At 36.0% G+C, this 19,597-nt stretch overlaps 1 protein-coding gene across 20 annotated transcripts in view; it reads right to left on the bottom strand.

The window, feature by feature from the left end:
- Positions 1 to 428: 428 nt before the first annotated feature.
- Positions 429 to 19,597, bottom strand: part of XI-I (myosin) — a 48,821-nt gene continuing 29,652 nt past the window's right edge. For 12 of the 20 annotated variants that reach the window (XM_088864248.1, XM_088864255.1, XM_088864247.1 and 9 more), the window contains exons 24-40: positions 17,983 to 18,081; positions 17,472 to 17,693; positions 16,672 to 16,811; positions 16,237 to 16,348; positions 15,804 to 15,854; positions 15,630 to 15,719; positions 15,293 to 15,463; positions 14,891 to 15,028; positions 13,069 to 13,269; positions 6,117 to 6,254; positions 5,364 to 5,434; positions 2,647 to 2,746; positions 2,507 to 2,563; positions 2,339 to 2,395; positions 2,005 to 2,085; positions 1,795 to 1,874; positions 429 to 1,081 (exon numbers count right to left, since the gene is read on the bottom strand). In XM_088864248.1, coding sequence (XP_088720374.1) covers positions 958 to 1,081; positions 1,795 to 1,874; positions 2,005 to 2,085; positions 2,339 to 2,395; positions 2,507 to 2,563; positions 2,647 to 2,746; positions 5,364 to 5,434; positions 6,117 to 6,254; positions 13,069 to 13,269; positions 14,891 to 15,028; positions 15,293 to 15,463; positions 15,630 to 15,719; positions 15,804 to 15,854; positions 16,237 to 16,348; positions 16,672 to 16,811; positions 17,472 to 17,693; positions 17,983 to 18,081 — 1,932 coding nt within the window. In that variant the 3' untranslated portion in view covers positions 429 to 957. Of the gene's footprint in view, positions 1,082 to 1,794; positions 1,875 to 2,004; positions 2,086 to 2,338; positions 2,396 to 2,506; positions 2,564 to 2,646; positions 2,747 to 5,108; positions 5,435 to 6,116; positions 6,255 to 13,068; positions 13,270 to 14,890; positions 15,029 to 15,292; positions 15,464 to 15,629; positions 15,720 to 15,803; positions 15,855 to 16,236; positions 16,349 to 16,671; positions 16,812 to 17,471; positions 17,694 to 17,982; positions 18,082 to 19,597 lie in introns of all 20 variants that reach the window. The other 8 variants (XM_088864260.1, XM_088864257.1, XM_011627070.3 and 5 more) reach the window with 3 other exon arrangements.

Raw genomic sequence — 19,597 nt, 5'->3', positions numbered from 1 at the left:
ATTGCTCCTACCCATTTTATGAATGGTTTGAGATGTGTCTAAAAGTTGGAATTTTTTGATTTGAACTCCGATGATCAACATTAATTGTGATCTCCTGGTATAAAACGTAAATTATCTATTAATATCCTTTTCCTAGCATTATTTATAATTCACTCTCAATAACGTTCAAGGTTTTATCTTTCCACGTGAATTATTTTAAAAAAAACTTGAGATGTGCCTTCACCTTAGCAATTTGGCAATTTTTTTATTACTCGCTAGTCACTCTTTCACATTCATAAAGCAAGGCCTCCTTATCTCTGCTCTTAGTTTCTTTATGCATTTGTTTCTCGCCTATTCTCTTATTTTCTCTCTAGAAATGTGATACTATTGAAGACACGAGAAAGCAGAACCCCATTTTAATTAGAATGAACAAAAAGACCTGTCCAATGTTTCCAAAAGGAAATAAGTAGCATCCATTTAAATGACTCTTACCATCCAACCCATCCATGCATTTAAATGGGGTTGGGGGCAATCCAGCAAGTCAATGAACGAGATACGTAGCGTAAGACCTACTTTCTCATATTAACTGTTGATACAATTGATTAAACAAAAGCCTCTAAAATACAATGGCCAAACCAATCAAAGAAGAAAAGTGAGTTCCCCTAATTTCTATAATTACATGGATAGAGAGAGAGAAGGGGGAGAGGGCGGGCAGGGGCGGACGGCGGGAGTTTACATAAAGAGAACAGAGTATAGCCAACTCCCAACACGTTCCTCACAACTTCCAATCAATCCAAATTCTCTAGATAAGTTGACTTGCTCATCTTCAGGTAACCATGATATAACACATTCTTCTATACAGCTCCCATCTTGGTTGCCTCAATGACCAACATAAATTATATACAGTGGGAGAACTAGTCTTCCGATCCCTCCACATTTGGGAAAGCATTAGAACTTAAAGCAGAGAGAGAGAGTGTCTCACTCCGGATGTCGGACCAAAAACTGGAAAGATGGTATTTCTCTCAAAAAAGGAGGAAGCTCCACATCTGCTGGATCGATGGCTGGTATGGCCTTGGAGAGATCCTCAGCAGAGAATGGGATACTACAAAGATAGACAGCATATATGGATTGAAAACTAAAAATTACCACTCAAAATGTGATGTACGAAAACCATAACCTAAAAATCTGTCCACATTGAATCCCAACACAAATGACATCAGATAATATAGTGCATTCAAATCTAGTGGCATCCAGTATCCTAAACATCGTGAGCATTACATAGATACTTCGACAAAAGATCTTGTGTATATACATAAAACATAAGCACGGACCTGCGCTTGCAGACACATATGCATTACAGATCTATGTGTTGTGCATGTGCATATAATGTGTGTAGGCGTGCACATGATAGGCAAATAAATATATCCACAGACAAATCAAGACGTATATTTCTGCATTACATAAACATAAAAACGGTATATATGCAAAGTTATATACAAACAATAGGCCATTGGTGTCCATTGGTGCACACAAATAACACACGCAGATAGAAACAGATACATGATGGTTTATAAAAGACAAATTTTCTATCAAAAAATTTGTGTACAAATTTCTGGGAATATTGACACACATGTAACAACACATGCATGTCTTATGTGGGTGTGCATGTATGTCTTTGTATGCAAATAGTTATATAAAACTTACATATGTGTATCCATATATATATTTATGACAAATTTACAGCATATTCCATAACGAAGTATCATCAGCTATAAGAGTGTTAACATTCAATATAAATTTCATGGCTTAACTGACCTCAGATCATCATCCAACAGAAACGAATTTGACGTGAAATTCTGTTCCTTGGAAACAATTTCCCTCATACTGGCAACAACCTGTTAAAAGGATTGAGATGCTAGGGAATCAACAACATACATGAACACAAGCACCCAACCACACACACAACTCACACTCTATCAGAAATAAAAAACGCAACCCACTGTATACAATTGAAATCAAACTTGCCTCATTTGACACACTCTGTGTCCCATATTTGTCATCCCAATACATGGTGCTTATCCGATAGAGTTGTTGTACAGTTAATGCCTGCTCAAGATATCAAAGTTTACAGGTTTAATTAAATTTTTTTTTGAGAGACGGTTAACTTTTAACTAAAAAGCAGAATATAAAAGTAAAAAGAGCAGGTCTAATTAATTTAATATGCTGCTATGCAGTACACACACGCAAGTTGCAAATTAGTAATGTAGAGGCACACACAGTTGGGTGTGCATGTATAGATAGTACCAAAGATGTACATAGCATGTGCAAGAGGATCAATGCCTGTAATTATGAAACATACCGGGCACAGTTCGTTCGTTATTTCATCCAGTGACTTTTTTCTCTTCTGATGTATGACCTGTAATATTCAAGAGAACTAGTAAGAACCAGAGAGATTCAAAAACTTCAGAGTAAATAGTTCAACACACCATTGTATTTGTGACATAAGAACCGATTAATGAGGACTCACCAAAAACCCAACGGCTTGTCTGATATATTTAAGCTCATGCCAAGATGTTCCAGCATACTGCAGTCCAAGAAATAGTCATAAAACGAAGATGAATCCTGCCCTACTTAATTGAGGGACAAAATGAAATTCGATCCACTTACGTCCTCAGAAGCATCATTAATCCATCTTTCTAACTCTGCAAGCCCAGACTTAACATACTCCCCATTGGAGAATGAGCAACATTCACGACGCAATAGAAGACTGCAATGAACAGTTGATAGAACAACAGCACATATATTAAACTGAGTAAAGAGCTCACAAGGTTATGCTGAACATTAGCAGAAATTTGGTTTCAATTACAACTTTTCAATTATTAAACTTAAAATTCAGCCAAAAATAAGCAATATTTTTACTTCAATAAAATTATTGAAACTCTTTGAAATGTTACATTTACAATTAAGACAAAGTTTGGCAAATATTTAGAAATTTTCCACTCTCCTTACTTCTAATAATTTATTTTATTTTATTTCATTTTTTGAAATTGTAACATTGTAGTAAGGAAGAGAGTCTACAGACTACAGAAAATAGGCATCTCGACGACTTTGAATAATTTACCAATAGAGAGTAAATAGTATTGGAAACTTATTCAGAGTTTCAATTTCAAACCATGTATCAGACATCTCTATTGTCAGAACAAAAGAAACAAAAACCCCTCGCACTAGGTTATCCAAAGCCACATAATATTTTAATTCTCGGGCTCCTTTAGGGGCTATTTGAATCCCTGGAAAAAAATGGCTGCAAAAATCTGTTTCATTTGAAACATATTTCTTGAGAAAAGTATTTTCTATAAAATAGAGTTTTGCCAATTGGATGGAACATAGATGCATAATATTTTCATGGCTTTTCTTTTCTCCTTGCTTCGTTAAATGCTTTCGGTTGTATTATTTACTACACTGCCATCAGTTTTTCAAAAAGCGCTAGGCGGCACCTAGGCGGTCAGAGGGGTCCAGGCCGCCCAGCACCTAGGCGGGCGCTCAGAACCTGAGTTGCCAAGTAAAAAAATGTATTATTTTGGGTTTTCTCTACCTAAAATAGCCTCTAATGGGTTTTAGGTTTCAAATAAACCTAAAACCCACAACTTTACCCCTTTAGTATTAAAAAAATGACCCAAAAATACCCTCAAGGAGCTGCGTTTCCACCTCTGGGTGGGGTGGAGGTCCTAGGCGGCCGCCTAGACAGGTTTAGGCAGGTGCCCAGGGATATCCGGCTAGGCAGCCGCCCCGACGCTCGGTGAACTGCTTTTTGAAACAGCGAATGTCATTTTCTTCGTTAAAGTTCAAATAGTTTATCTCTATGAAAATTTTGAGATAGTACTTTTTCTCTCTAAAATTTAATGTTTTCCGGTACTTTCTCTCTCTAAAACTTGATGTAGTTTCTCTCAACAAAATTTGAAGAAAATTTCTCTCTCCAAAACTTAAAATTTGTGATAGTTTCTCCCTCTCAAGACTTTGTGATACTTTCTCTCTCTAAAAAATTTAAAGTATTTCTATCTCTAAAATTTGATGTAGTTTATCTCTCCAAAATTTTAAGATACTCTCTCTAGGAAACTTAAAATTTGAGATAGTTTTTCTTTCTAAAGATTTTGAGATAGTTTCTCTATAAAAAAATTAATGTACTTTCTCTTCTTAAAATTTGCTGTAGTTGTTCTCTAAAAAACATTTGACATAGTTTCCTTCTCTAAAAAATTTTAGGTACTTTTTCACTCTAAAATTTATATAGTTTCCTTCTCTAAAATTTTAAGATACTATCTCTAAAGTCAAAATTCGAGATAGTTTCTCTCCAAACATTTTCAGGTACTCTTTCTCTAAAACTTACAATTTGAAATAGTTTCTCCATCTAAAAATTTGGAGATAGATTCTATCTCTAAAAATATTCCAACACTCTCTCCCTAAAACTTAAAATTTGATATAGTTTCTCTCTAAAAATTTTAATATAGTTTCTCTCTTAAATTTTAATATACTTTCCCTCTCTAACACTTAAAATTTGAGATAGTTTCTCCCTAATGATTTTGAGACAGTTTCCCTCTCTAAACTTTGATATAGTTTCTCCTTCCAAAATTTTAAGATACTTTATCCCTATAAAAATTTTGAGATGGTTTCTATCTCTAAAAATTTTCAAATACTTTCTCTCCCTAAAACTTAAAACTTGAGATAGTTTCTCTACAAAAATTTTGAGATAGTTTCTCACTAAAAAATTTCAAGTAGTTTTTCTCTTTAGCATTTCAAGATACTCTCTCTAAAACTTAAAATTTGAGATAGTTTTTTTCTCTAATTTGTCGGAGTGTTTTGGCACAATTAATTGTATTTTATAAAGTGGGCTGCTCTTTAATGGGGAAATCTGGCTAGAAAACAATTTTTTTGGGTGAAGGGAAGGATACATATTTCTTTATTTTTGGCTTGAATGAGGAAAATAATTTCTGGCAGAAATACTTTCCTATAGCAAACTTTTAATCCAAACCCATAAATGTGTCATCTCCATGAAAAAATATTTGTAGAAATGTATTTCCATAGATCCAAATAGTCCCTTAGTAAAAAGAAGGGATTGTGTACAATGAAACCATTACCTTTACTGCAAAAAGATCACAAACACACCAAAGCCACAGATGCAAAATCAGACAGCTGGATGCTCTACACAAACTCAAGTAAAAATACTCAGAAAACGAGCATGGTCAATGGTACAACCCCAGCGACCCAATTTCACATTTAATGGCTAGGGTTTGTACTGAAGGTAAATGTTATTTGCACACTTCCACATAAAAACCGTGCGATTTAAGAATATACACATCAATAAAAAGACAAAGATGCAGAAATAATCTTACCTATTGAATAGTTGTATATTGATGAATAAGAAAATCTGCGTGACTAATTTCCGTACCAGAAAGGATGGCACCTAAATGCATTAGATCATTCATCAATAATCCGACTGAACAACATCAGCTCCAAGTCTCATTCTAATAATTATCATGGAAGTATGCAATCGATATTTAAAACTGATATCCTTTATAGATTAGATCTTTACAACACACACACACACATGCATGCATACACAAACTCCGAAGGAGGGGTACTTTACACAGAAGTCATGAATACTTGGGCTATATATATTCTTGAAGCAGTAATCCTTTCTTCAAGAGTTCTGATAACAATAAAGCTTCCATGCAAGAATAGGATTAAAATAAATTTTGTTTAATAAATATTAAATTTTCCAAATTTTTCATTTTTAACTACTTAATTTTAGAAGACTTTTCCAAAAACATGATATAAAATTAGTTTATCCAGGGATTTTAGTCCCTCGGTTAAGATTTAATAAATTGTATCTTGATTCACTTAATTGTTCTATTTTCAATCAAATTAGAGAATATGACACTTCGCCATTTTTTTAATCACAAACTTTCATTCGTTTAAAATTACATTGCATCAAATTAAAAATAGGTTGTGCCTGTGATTCACATTGGCAGAGGACTAGTATCAAAATATGAGAGTGGGAGACTTTATTGCTCCCAATTCTCATATATATGATGTGCATAAGCTCGATTATATCGCAAAATTAAAAATGGGCAAAATATACTCACATGATTTTCACGTAATCGGCCTAGAAGTGAATCCAAAAATTTGATGATACTGTCCCAGTGACTGCTGAGTGACAGCTGAGAAGCCCCGCCTGGCGATTTCGATGCTCGGGCACTTGATGCACGTGTGGCTTTTGGAGCCTTCCAGAAGAACAAAAAAAAATCAAAATCAAAATATCCAGGAAGAACATTTCGTTTAGACAATGATTTGTTCTTTCACTTTTGGGCATGTTACTTCACAAGCAGTTTAAAGTTTAAACTGCTTTTGAAGGAAAAAATATGAACTTGCCCATAAGGCACAATTAGCTAGAGTCTTTTCCATGAGAAAACTAAAGAATCATGCATGAAATAACATCAGCTGGCAAGGGAATAAAAATATTTCCTGTTTCATATAAAATTATGTACCAGTCTACTATATTAGTTTGAAAAAAATATTTCATTTATCCTCAGATGGAGCTAAACTTAGGAAAAGATAATCCACGGACCAAAGGATTTGCATATGCTACATATACATCAGGTCAATATTGTAAAAAAACGGTCCGCCCGGCGCCTAGGCACCCGCCTAGGCGGCCAAGAACAAAATATCGCACGCCTCGACCCAGGCGGCCCAACACGGGCGGTTGCACCTGGGTGGGCGTCGAGCGTCCCGTTCTGGGCGGGAGCACAGGGCCGTAAATCGTTTTCGAATTTTAAAAAGGCAAAAGGGGTCATTTTGACCCCCAAGTTTGTATAAAAATGGTAAGGGGTTATTTTTTAACCCCCAAAGTAAAAAAAACAAGACACCCGCAATCTCTAAACTTATTTTTGAGAATTTGAAGAAATTTCTAAGAATCGAAAGTACTTTTTGTGGATTGAAAAAGTTTTCTTTTCTCATTGAAATTATTTTTAGGGTGCTATTGGTGGCATTAGAAGACTTTTGAGTTGATTTGTAGCTCGATTGACGAAACCAACATCGAAGATTAGAGATTGGGCAGAAAAGGTCAGTCTGCAATCTTTATTTGAGTTTTATTTTTCCAATTTGAGATGTCTTCTGCGGGGTCTAGTAGGGGTGGAGATCCGGGATGGAAATATTACGTTAACCAGGATAAGAATGATAGGAATAAAATTATGTGCAATTTATGTGGACATGTTTCTATTGTCGGCATAAATAGATTTAAGAAACATCTTACTGGTCTTAGAGGTGATGTTGCTCCCATGTAAAAAAGTCTCAGATCTTGTAAAGAAAGATATTTTGGAATACATTGAAGGTAAAAAGAGTAAAAAAATTGCAAACAAAAAGTATATAACAGAATTAAAGTCAGGGGTCCACGATTTTTATGATAATATTGACACTGAATATGAAGATGAAAAGGGGGAAGAAGAGGTAGCCATGGTTGGTACTCAGAGCTCTAAGAACAAGAGTGCTTATGGGTCTAAGAAGCCTCGTATGGGAGGGCCTATAGATAGCTTTTTTACACTTAGCCCTGAGACAGTACTTGGGAAAGGCAATAGAGGAAATGGGAAAAAACAAGCGACAATTGAAAATAGATTTCAGAATGAAGATAGAGCCAAGGTGATTCAGTTTATTGCACGGTGGTTTTACCATGCAGGCATTTCTTTTAACACTGCTCGCTTGAAAAGCTTCCATACAATGTTGGAAGCAATTTGGCAAATTGGGCCAGGTTTGAAAGCTCCAACTCCTTATAAGATTGGAGAGCCACTACTGAAGAAAGAAGTCGAGAATACTAACGAGTATCTCAAGACCCATAAGGAAGGATGGGCTAAATTTGGGGTTTCTTTAATGACATATATGTGGAGTGATAGGAGAAGGAGGAGTAACATGAATTTGTTAGTAAATTGTCCCACGAGTACAGTTTGTGTGCGCTCAATTGTTGCTTCCAATGATATTCATGATGCGCATTACATATTTCTTTTATTGATAAGGGCATTAAAGAGGTTGGAAAGGAACTTGTAATTCAAGTGGTCACAGATAATACTGCTCCCAATCTAGTTGCAAGTCATTTGCTTCGACAAAAGAGGCCTTGCTTATTTTGGACTCCTTGCGCTGCACATTGCATAGATCTTATGCTTGAAGCCATTGGTGAATTGCCTACAGTTAAAGGAACTATTTTTAAGGCAAAGGAAGTTACAATCTTCAGATACAGTCACATACTTACCCTTACCATGATGCGCAAGTTTACAAAAAAGAGAGAGCTAGTGAGGCCTAGGGTCACTAGATTTATCACTGCCTACCTTAGTCTAAAGAGCATGTATAAGAGGAGGATCGTATTAAGGTCTATGTTTTGCTTCAGAGGAGTGAAGTAGGTGTAAGTGATTTAGAGATGCCAGGGGAAAGAAGCCACGAGATATTGTTCTTTCGAAATATTTTTGGCGTGGCGTGAAGCATGCGATATTAGTATTTCTTCACTTGGTGAAAATCTTGAGCTTGGTTGATGCTGATAAGCCCTCCATAGGCTTTATATATGATGCAATGGAAAGGGCTAAGAATGAGATTGCAGAAAATTTGGGCAATGATGTAGCTAAGTATGCCCCAATTTGGGAGATTATAGATGACAAATGGGATAGGCAGCTCCATAGACCATTGCATGCAGCAGGGTACTATTTGAACCCCAAATTCTTTTATGCAGATGCGGATATTGAGTCAAAAGGGTTAATTATGGAAGGTTTTAACGAGTGCTTTGAGAAATTAGTTCCCGATCCACATATCCAAGATACGATATCAACTGAAGAGCTAATTTCGTACAATGTTCTTTGATGTCATTTGGAAAAGATATGGCATTAAGACAGAGAAACAAAGACGAACCAGGTAGTATACTTTTGACTTTTGTTTTATAAATTATAATTTTCTCTCAAGTTTCAACTTTCAAGTTTCAACTTTCAAGCTTCAACTTTCAAGTTTCAACTTTCAAGCTTCAACTTTCAAGTTTCAACTTTCAAGTTCTGATAATGTTAAATACCTAAATAAATTATAAACGTTGCCCACATTTTGTAGCCTAATGGTGGAGACAACATAGAAGTAGCGCTCCAAACCTCCAGAAGATCACTATACGAATATTGAGTTTGACAACTACCTCTTCTGATTGTGAGCGCAATTGGAGTTTGTTTGAGATGGTATTTTACTATTTTACAATTTTATATGTTTTTCTTGTTTATAAGTTCATTTTGTAATATAGATTCATAGAAGGTAAGAAGATCATAGACACATAGTAGTTACTTGTGCATTTTTCCTTATAGGTGCATACAAAGAGAAGAAATAGGCTTGAGCAAAAGAAGCTCATTGACTTGGTTTTTGTTAAATAGAATCAAAAGCTCAAGGAGAAGAAAAACCAGCCAAAGAAGGATCATATCTCTTCAAAAGACCTGGAGAACGCTTCGGATTAGCTAGTTAGTGACCCTGGAACTGAGGAGGTCTTCCATGCGGAGGGCTTGACACGGGAAATGGTCGAGGAAGCTTCGAGCAAGCTTCTGATCCTAGGAGGGCCACTCGAGCAACTTCTACTGCAGGTACTTCACGGAGGGAGATAGAGGAAGAGGAGGTAGATTCAGAAGAATCTCTAGAAGAAGAGGAATATGTTGAAGAGAGTGATGATTCTGATGATGACGGCCTCAATTCTGATGCAGATGAAAATAATGAAGATGATGATTCTGATTCTTATTGATATCTTCTCTCTTCTTTTGTAGTAACTTTATTGCACCATCATTGTTTGGCTTTAGACATTTGGACTATATTTATTTTGTTATGTGGTTTATACTTTTTTGCCTTTTTGGACTATTTTGTTGTGTGGTTTATTGGTTTCTTATATTTTGGAAATCAGTTTGTTGAAAACTTGGAGAGTTGGAGACTTGGATGTTATTATGGTTTATTTTATGGATATGGAATATGGAGAATATGAGAGTTGGAAACCTTACAATAGCCTATTAGACTTTTAAATGTTTTGTGTGGATTGAAATTTTGATTCTCAACCTGAGATATGTGATATGTTTGTATATAAAAACATATGTTGCGAACTTGCGATATTTTCAAATAAATTATAAAATTTGATACAAATATAGGCATATATGAGCATTTAGATAGCAAAAATATAAAAAAATGCTAAGAATTTGCACCATAGGGCGCCCAAGGTTCTGGGTGCCCGCCTTAGCTTTGGGCGCCAGGCAGGCCGCCTAGGGACCGCCTAGCATTTTTTGAAACCTTGAATTAGGTCTACGGATAACTTACAAAACAACTCAAAACCCATAGGTTCAAAAAGTGCTAGGCGGCACCCAGGCGGCAATGGGGGTCCAGGCCGCCCAGCAACTAGGCGGTCGCTTAAGCAAGCACCCAGAACCTGAGCAGCCTAGTTGAAAAAAAAAAAGAAAAAAAAACTGATGTGTGATGACTGATAATGATTAATCCATAAGAATTTTGATAATTCATACGACCATAATCCCAGTTTTTTAAAAATAGATAGAAATCGATAAGAGAATTTTGATATTCCATAAAACCATAATCCATATTTTCATACAATGCTAAAACAATAAAACCACACAAGCATACACTGATAGTCTGATACACTGTAGACTGTACACACAAAAGTTAGATAATGGAACTAAAAACTAAAAATATGAAGAAAAAAATATACAGAAATTCAAAAAATATACAGTGTAGGACACAATAGTCAACACTCAAGACTCAACACAACAATCAACACTCAACATCAAGAGTCTTCAGTCATCATCATCATCAGAAGGAATAGGGAAAGCTTCATCATATGCATCAGAATCGAGGCAATCATCATCAAAGTCATCTCCCTCTTCAATATAACGCTCGTCCTCCTTGTTTCTTCTGAATCTGCATCTTCTTCCTCTTCTTCTACCTCTTTCTTGCTAGTATGTGCAGATGAGGTCCTAAGAGTCTTGGCTATTCTACCCTTTTCTTCGTTTTGTGTTTTCTTGAACTCAAATATTGTATAATTTCCTCCCTGGTAGCCTCAAGAACATTTTTACACAGGGCAACATCCCCCTTAATACCGGCAAGGTGTTTTTTAAACAGGTAAATGCCCCCATTAGTATCCTTTCCACAATAATTACATTGAATAAGATTTTTGTCATTTGGATTCGTGTTATAACCATACTTCCAACTCGAATCACCACTTCTAAAAGAACCTGGAGAAGATATTTTCATATAACAAGACTCGCTTTTATCATTATCTGGTTCTTTTAAATTCAAAAGTTGTTTAATCTCATCCCGAATAGCTTCAGGAACCTTTTAACAAGAAGCAACATTCCCTTTAATATCAACAAGGTATTTCTTGAATCGGTTATTACCCCTATTGATAACTTTTTCACAAAAATTACACCTCATAAAATTTTTATCATTTGGTTTTGGGCTATAACCATACTTCCAACCCGGATCACTTCTTCTAAAAGTAGCAGAAATAGATCTATTCAAATGACAAGGATTTGTTCCTATTTTTGTTTTACAAAACTCATATATTGCTTAACATCCTCTCTGATAACTTCAGGAACATTTTTACAAAGGGCAACATCTCCCTTAATACCGACAAGATGTTTCTTAAACCGGTTTATGCCCTCTTTCGTATCTTTTTCACAAAAATTGCATCTAATGCAATTTTTGTCATTTGGATTCAGGTTATATCCATATTTCCAACCCGGATCTCCACTTCGATTAGATCCAGATGAAGACATCTCAAAATAAATTAAGCAATCTAAAAATAAATTTTTGCACATACTTTGATTGCTCGAACTCCAAACTCCCACCTCGGAGATGTTTTCTGGTGCTAAAATAATAAAAAACACCCTCTCATAGAATTACAAAACTCCAAAAGTAAATCAAATCTACCTGGGTGATCTTTGGATCTGTTTTTCGTAACTTTGAGAAACACTTCGATCCAATGAAAGTCATAAAACTTAGTTTTCTTGAAGTTTCTTTCTCTCTAAAAAGGGTTCTTGTGGGTTTAGGTTTGAAATGAAACTAAAACCCATCCTTCAAACCCTTTTTATTTCAATAAAAATCAATACAAATAATAAAAAAATTCTGCCCCTAGGCAAGGCGCAGGCCCTGGGCGGCCGCCCAGGGCTGGGCGCTGGGTGCCGCCTAGGCGGGATCCGTACCACCTAGGTGGCCAACCAGGCGCTGGGCGGTCCGCGTTTTTTAACACTGTCAAAAGCTCATGCCATTACATGAATCAGCGCTTAGAAATATTCCTTTGTTTTTCCTCAAAGAGATCCATTAGCAGCATATCTTCAAACCCAATCTATGACAAGATTTAGATCATCAGATTTATTTTGAATTTATAGCTAGAAGCATTACATGTCAACAATAACATTAGCAATTAGCAGGACAGCACATGCAACCACTAAACAAAACAAACGAGACCTGTGTAATAATGTGCATGAATTATTGAGGCCCACAGGAAAGAGACAAGGAGAGAGCACATTTGTCATAGAGTGTAATGGACATGGTGATAGATTTTCTTTCTAGCATATTCATAAAACCCGTATCGTGATGTCTTTTTACAAATATAATATATAGATTTATGCAGACTGTAACATATATAATAGTAGAGACTTTCATATTACACATGACCAACATTTATTTGACATTTAGACCATCAACATTATACATACTGCATGTGCGCAACAATATTTCCACTTAATAACTTGAATAAAATAACCATGCAGAGTTGCCTGTAACTGATTACAAATACAGTACGAACTAAAAAACAAACAAGATTTGCACCAGTACTCTTGCAATGGAGATGGCTGAATGCAAATTGCTAACAAGTATTACCACATACATTTACTCACTGCCACAAGAAAAAGATAATTTTTTAAGTAAATGACAAGAAAATAGACTTAACAAATAAATTACATAATACTCGTCATATTCGAATAGATAACCATCATCAATACCAAATAATTGATCATATCAATAAATAAGTATGAACATTACCTGAATACAGTTCGTCAACAATGGGTTTATTTCCTTCTTCATGTTATCCCGAATCAAACCGAAAATTTTCTCTAGACAAGCTGTCAGTCGTTGTTTGAAAAGTATGGCTGGGTACCTTGCATCAACATGTCGCGTACCCTCATCACTAAATGTTCCACCAAGAAGTGAGGAGCTAGAACTTAGGGGTGATTTCAAACCCTGCTAATTTTAAAACAATGAACAAACTCAAAAAACTAATGCAGTAAAAAATCCATATGGTCATACAAGAAAAGATCAAAATTCCACTAAACAAGTACATGTATCATTGCACACAATGAACATGCAAACATTAGCATATACAGAATTTGAATAAATGCTATGATAGTGGCATTGTGGCACACATCGGGTGAAATAAAGGAAGATGGTCGGTCACATCATGACATTTGATGGAGGTCATTTTAGGTAATGTGCACCCTAAGCATGGTGGCTGGTCCTGGGTGTACCACCATCTGAGGTCAACTGGAAAACTATGGCACCAAAAGTGGAATATTGTGACAAAAAAAAAAAAAAAGGCCAAATAATTGGATCTTGCTCTAGTGATTCAATGTCAAATCCCAATGCATAAATCGTAGTATGGCATGCAAAGTGAATCCAACAACATGCATAAATAAGTTCTGCAGGATCCATGGCATTTCAAATTATCAACAAAGGCCCTAGATAAAATTTTGCTCCAAGACCAATGCATTTGTTTTTTCCCCAGTGTGAGTAATAGTGCGAGAAGCAAATACACGACAAAGACATTTTGAATTCATCCCAAAGCAATAAACACAATGAATAAAAGCTAAGTCACCTGTAGCTATACCATTGTTCTTAAATTATGCACTCCATGCCACATGTGTCATGTGACCTTGAGCGCAACACTCCGGACCACATGTAGGAGAAATGGTGATGCACCCGCACATGTGGCACATCACCCACATATGCAGGCATATTGCATCAAAAGAGACATGCCCACATATGCACCCACTGCTTTTGGGTGGAAAACATGTGCACGAGCACAGGCAAAAGCGTCATTTTCTCCATCGAAAAGGGAGGAAAGGGTTTTGGAGGGGCTATAACCCCCAAAAGCACCTTAGAACCAGTTTTACATGGTTTCAAGGTGATTTAAAACAAAAAACTCAAACTTGGAATTCTGTTCTCGAATCCAAAGTTTTTGAAGGAACTAAGGGATTCCTTGGACTATCCCTTGAAATAGTTTTGGGCATTATTTGGAGGGTGATGAAAGTGATGATGATGCCTTTACATCCTCAGCTTTGGATGTGGGAGATGCACATGCAGAATATGACCTGTCCGATTGGGAGTTCAGAATTAAGATTTGGGACACTAGATAGTTTTATCTTTTTAATTCTATATGTGATATGCTTTTGATCTTTGCCTCTTTGGAGTTTAAACTTATAGCTTGGATGTTTGTATAACATGTACTTGTGACTATGAACTATGAAATACTTTTGGTCACAAGTACATGTTATAGCTTGGATGTTTGTATAACATCTACTACTCTTTATCAGGATATCAGGGGACCTAAACAACTAATAAATTCAAGACAATTAATAAATTAGAATACCTACTATCACATAAATCACGCATTTATGCTCTTCTATGCATTATTCTTTCTAGGAACTTTTATTTTCTTATTTTCTTTATTAATTGAATGCATTGGAGGTGATGCGACTTATAGGGACCGTGTCAAACTAAATCGCCTCATCAGACGCTTGACCGCACAAATCTGCATTCCACATTTTAAAACACTAAGCTATACAGTTGTAATATATAACAAACTCACATGTGCCACTCTTCCAATCAGTCCCCGTCGCTGAGGAGTTCCAAGATATCCATTGGACCTTAGGTTTCGCTGTAGAAGGCACAAAAGCGTTGAGGCATTGGACAGCCAATACGGAAGAATCTTTGCTTGGTCACCTCCCTGAAAGACAAGCAATTAAAATGAGTTATTTGCAAATCCTTACCAGCCAACGCAAAACAGAAGCTAGAAGTGACAAATAGAGGAAGTGCCACAAGTACTAGAACAAGTGATATCAGCAAGCAACTCGGTAAAATCATGATTAACTTTATTGTAAGCACAAAACCTCGCCATCCACATTTGACAGTTTAATTTGTACACATTCATATAGAACAAAGGTTTAATACAGAGAGATAGAGCAGGTGAAACTTTAGTCACCAACATTACCTCGAGAAGATTATTAATACCCTCAATCACAAAGTCGAAAATCGTGGTCCTTTCTGCCTCAAAGGCATGCCAATGGAGAAGCGATTTGTATATGATACAAGCAGCAACTGGTTTACCATTTGTGAACCCCAAATCTTCTGTAATGCACTTCAGAAGAAATTCATGATTGCCCTGCAAGTATCGGAAACCTATTCCTTAAGTATGAAAATTCTATACATCGTGAATACTGGAAAGAACAAAATTTTCATCAAGTAAGAACAATCAATGAACTATCTAAAGTTCAAAAGTCAACATCATAGTGTTGCAATGCATTAGAGGATCAACTACAAAATGTCACCTGGTGCCGCTCTGCAGTGATTTTAGAACGACGTGATTCTGACAGAGAATGGGTGATGCTTTTGACCACTTTTGAAGGTATAGGTGATTCCTGTAGAAAAAAGTTTTACCTGGTTATTTTGCTGAAAACAATTTAAATTTACTGCAAGAAATTGAAATAGAAAGAACAACTTACAAAGAGGGACATCTGGTTCATGTGGGGAAGCAAATGCCCATCAGAGAATTTCTGTTGCATAACACAACACATGCATTCTTAGAAGGAAGCAACCCTATGATATGCTAACAAGTAGGAGAAAGAAAGCACTAAAGAATCCCCACAAAGAAGGAATTCCAGAAACAACTAAATATTCACGAGACAAATAATGAAATAACATAACCTCATCCTCACATATTACAAACTAATAACAATATGAGAAACAAATAATGGACACTAGAAGGAACGGGGTTGAGGTCAAGGTGGTAGCATGACTTGTGACTCAGCTACCGGTTTCGGTTTTCATTCTTACCAATACTAGCCCCTTTCGCAAACTACTAACGGTTCAAAATTTGCTAATACACAACTAACAGTTAACGTTCAAAAAAAAAAAAAATTCATCATTATATATGACCTCAAGTAAAGGTTTCGAATGGCCCGTAAGATTGCTTGTAGGAGATACTGCCAAAGCCTGTTGCCGAAGGACCTGATTTTCATGCTCCAGATTTGAAAGCTTCTCCTCAAAACTAGAAAACATTAAAACAAAATTCAAGCTTTCATAGAAAGCTAAAAGAAATATATGGAAAAAGAATGGACCACAAAGCCCAAGAAAAAGTAAGGCATTCAGAAACCGCAAGCACTCACTGTGGTAACACAAAACATTGTATCCATTGTGCGATACTAGACAGAGTATATAGCATACTGCAAAAGATGTCACTGGTACAGTTTTATAAAGAAAAAATAAAAAAAATATGTGACATCTATATCCGTATCCTTTATGCAAAGCCATAAAAGAATGAAACCATTTACAGAGAGTTAAGAGGGACCAATTTACACAGTGAAGCAATACCTATGAAGATTTTGCTGAAGCTGCATATACTTTGCTTCAACTTCCTGCAATTTATGTATTTTGGCTTCGCTCTCTTTTTGAGCCTTCAGGAGTTCTTGCTGCATTGTCTTGGCCGTCTTTTGAAGGGAGTCTATGGAAACCTGTTGAGGAAGTCCAAGCCAAATGAGATTAAGAGGCAAAATTATGATCACTAACAGAAAATGACATTTTATCCACTAATATAGAAATAATTCCACAATGTAGCAGATATGGTGAAAACAGATGATAAAAATCATTGGATTACCCATCGACACGAATACCAGTCTAAGTTCCAACTTTAATAATAGAAAAGGGCACAAGTTTCAATTTCATACTTTCCACCAAATCATTCATGAAGAACAATATCATTTCAGTTCAACAACATGGCCATAGAATAGGAATTGAAAGCATTTCATTAAGATCATACACAGTGATCTTGCAAATCCCCAGCAATCATCCAAATGCAATTGAGTGAACAAGCTGGTTGAAATTGGCAAGGAAACCTCAAAGCAAGCATAAGACAACACGCATGATGGATTCAAAAATGCCAACTATGAAAGGTCAGCTTACTTTTGTGTCACAATAGGGATCACTAAAATCCAGGGGATAGGTTCAAGTACCAATAACATGTAATACATAAGTTTCAGTTGCCACAATGGGTCTGTACTATTTTAAGTGATTAACTTAATCCCAACTCCATATAAATAACATATGACATTCAATGTGCCAACAACAAATAGAATACCAAGCAAAATCATGAAGACTAGTCGTTGATGTTTCACCTTTAAAATATGGTTCTCCTTGCCATGTTCTTCCATTTTACCAAGTTTATTCTCCAGAGTTAATTTCTCTTTAGTCAAGAGCTCCAGCTGGCTTTGAAGCAGTGAGTTCTGCTTACGCTCTGTAAGAGAAACCAATTTGGCAGAATCGAGCTCACTTTGCAATCCACACAATGCATTCTGAAGCTTAGTGACCTCCGCTGCTTTTGTGTCCTCAACAGATGTCTGTTCTCCAAATTAATGATAGTAGTGATGAGATGTTATCATGAGCAGCATACCAATAAACAAGATAGGAAAGCATAAAGTAAAAACATATGTCATCCATGTCAAATAAATTCTCAAAAAAATTGGCACTCTCTCAGTATATGAAATTCGTACAAAAAAATAAATGTACTGACTGAAGCCTACCACTACAGAAGAACAGATGCAACAAGATATTTTGGAAAGCGACCATGCAAATGAAATAGCAAAGAGAAATAAATTGAGAACAAAAACCAAAGCTAAAAGTTCCCACCCGCAGTCTCTTCTCCAGTTTCAGGCGCCAAGTGAGATCCTCCAAGTTCTTTTGAAGCTTATTTTTGGCTTCACGTAATGCCCCAGCTTCATTTGCTTCCTGACAAATTAATCACGAAAGATACAGTATTTAAGAACCATAACTAAATCATGATGAATATAGGCTTTGTATAGCATAGTCGACCATCCGTTTGGTCATTATAAATTATGTCAGAGTGAGTTTTCACCCAGGACTTACAATGCTGCTTTCAAATCTTCTCTCTTGACAGGCTTGAATAATAGAAGTTCCAAGTCACAATGACAACTCAGGAGGATCGAGTGCCCATATTGGATATTTACAGAGAGTGTAATATATTAAGAGTAAGAACTATTTGAATAACTGTAAAGACCCGGAATTTAAATAGATTGTCGGTTAAAAGGCCCATTAACAGGGTCTCAGTGAAGGATTAAATTCGAGTTCATCATTTAGCTTTGAGTTCATGTTCAAACTCTGATTAGAAGGGTTGGGTTCCAATTCAGAACTTGATGGTACTTTATGCAGATGATTCCAGCATTCATAACTAGATTTAACTTCCAGTTGTTTGACAAACTTAAGAGGTGATTAACAAATTTGACAAGTTAGAAGAATGTGAAATGAAAGAAAGGAAGCAAAAAGAGCTCAATCCAATTATTGTCATAAACCAAATTTGGACATCCATTGATAAAGGAACCTGGGCTTCCATGTATCCAAGCTATTCAGTCATCTTGGCGAATAGTATGAAATAAATATAGGGCTGCTAACGAGGCCTCCTGGTGCTCGACCAAATCTGGCACTGACCTGCAGTTCTATGTATATGGAATACAGACAATAGCATTGCTTATAGTATATCAACTATACACAATAGCAATGTTCCAAGACTCGAAGGAGTCCACTCGGACTCGACCGAGTTACTCAGCCTTTGTCCTGAGTTTTGTGTACACAGAGAGGTGTTGATGCAGCCCAGATAATGCTTTCAAATATCTATATAAGAGAGACAAGCTTGAAGTTTACAAGAGGAACCGTTGAACGGCAAAAATAGTCATTGAATCTATCCTTTTATATCTTTTATTTATTTCTTGAGTCATTTTATTCCCTTAGGATCATAAGTAGTAATTTCTAAGTCTTTAATCTTTTATGTCTTTCTATTCACTTAAAGTCTTTATAATGAATGGCCATGATCAGATTAGATAGATTACCAGGATTAAGTATTGTTTAGGGCTTTCTTATATAAAGGGTTGTACTCAAGAATAATGAAGCATCTTGTTATGGACTTTATTCAAAACCCTAGAGCAGCTAGTGCTCCTCCTTTTATCTCTGGTTTTGCATCTTTCTCTATATCTTCCTCAGTTTTGGATCTTTGCTATCTTCCTCTTTGCTAATCCAAGCTACTAGGACTGCGCCAGGTTGCAACTGTAGTTGTTGTTTCTCAAAAACTTTCGACAAAAATTTGATCAAATTTTTACTGCTAACCCCATGCCATATCCTTTACTTCATTCAAAGCAATCTATCTTCAAATGATTTGGATCAAAACTAGTCATTTAGGGATTTATATATTGACTTTTTTGGTGAAAACATAACTGTATTTTGAACCAATCCA

Source organism: Amborella trichopoda, chromosome 4 (assembly GCF_054954075.1).
Source record: "Amborella trichopoda isolate Santa Cruz 75 chromosome 4, AtrichopodaSantaCruz75HAP2 v2.0, whole genome shotgun sequence".
NCBI classification, from domain to species: Eukaryota; Viridiplantae; Streptophyta; class Magnoliopsida; order Amborellales; family Amborellaceae; genus Amborella; species Amborella trichopoda.
This window is presented reverse-complemented; position numbering and strand designations above follow the sequence as displayed.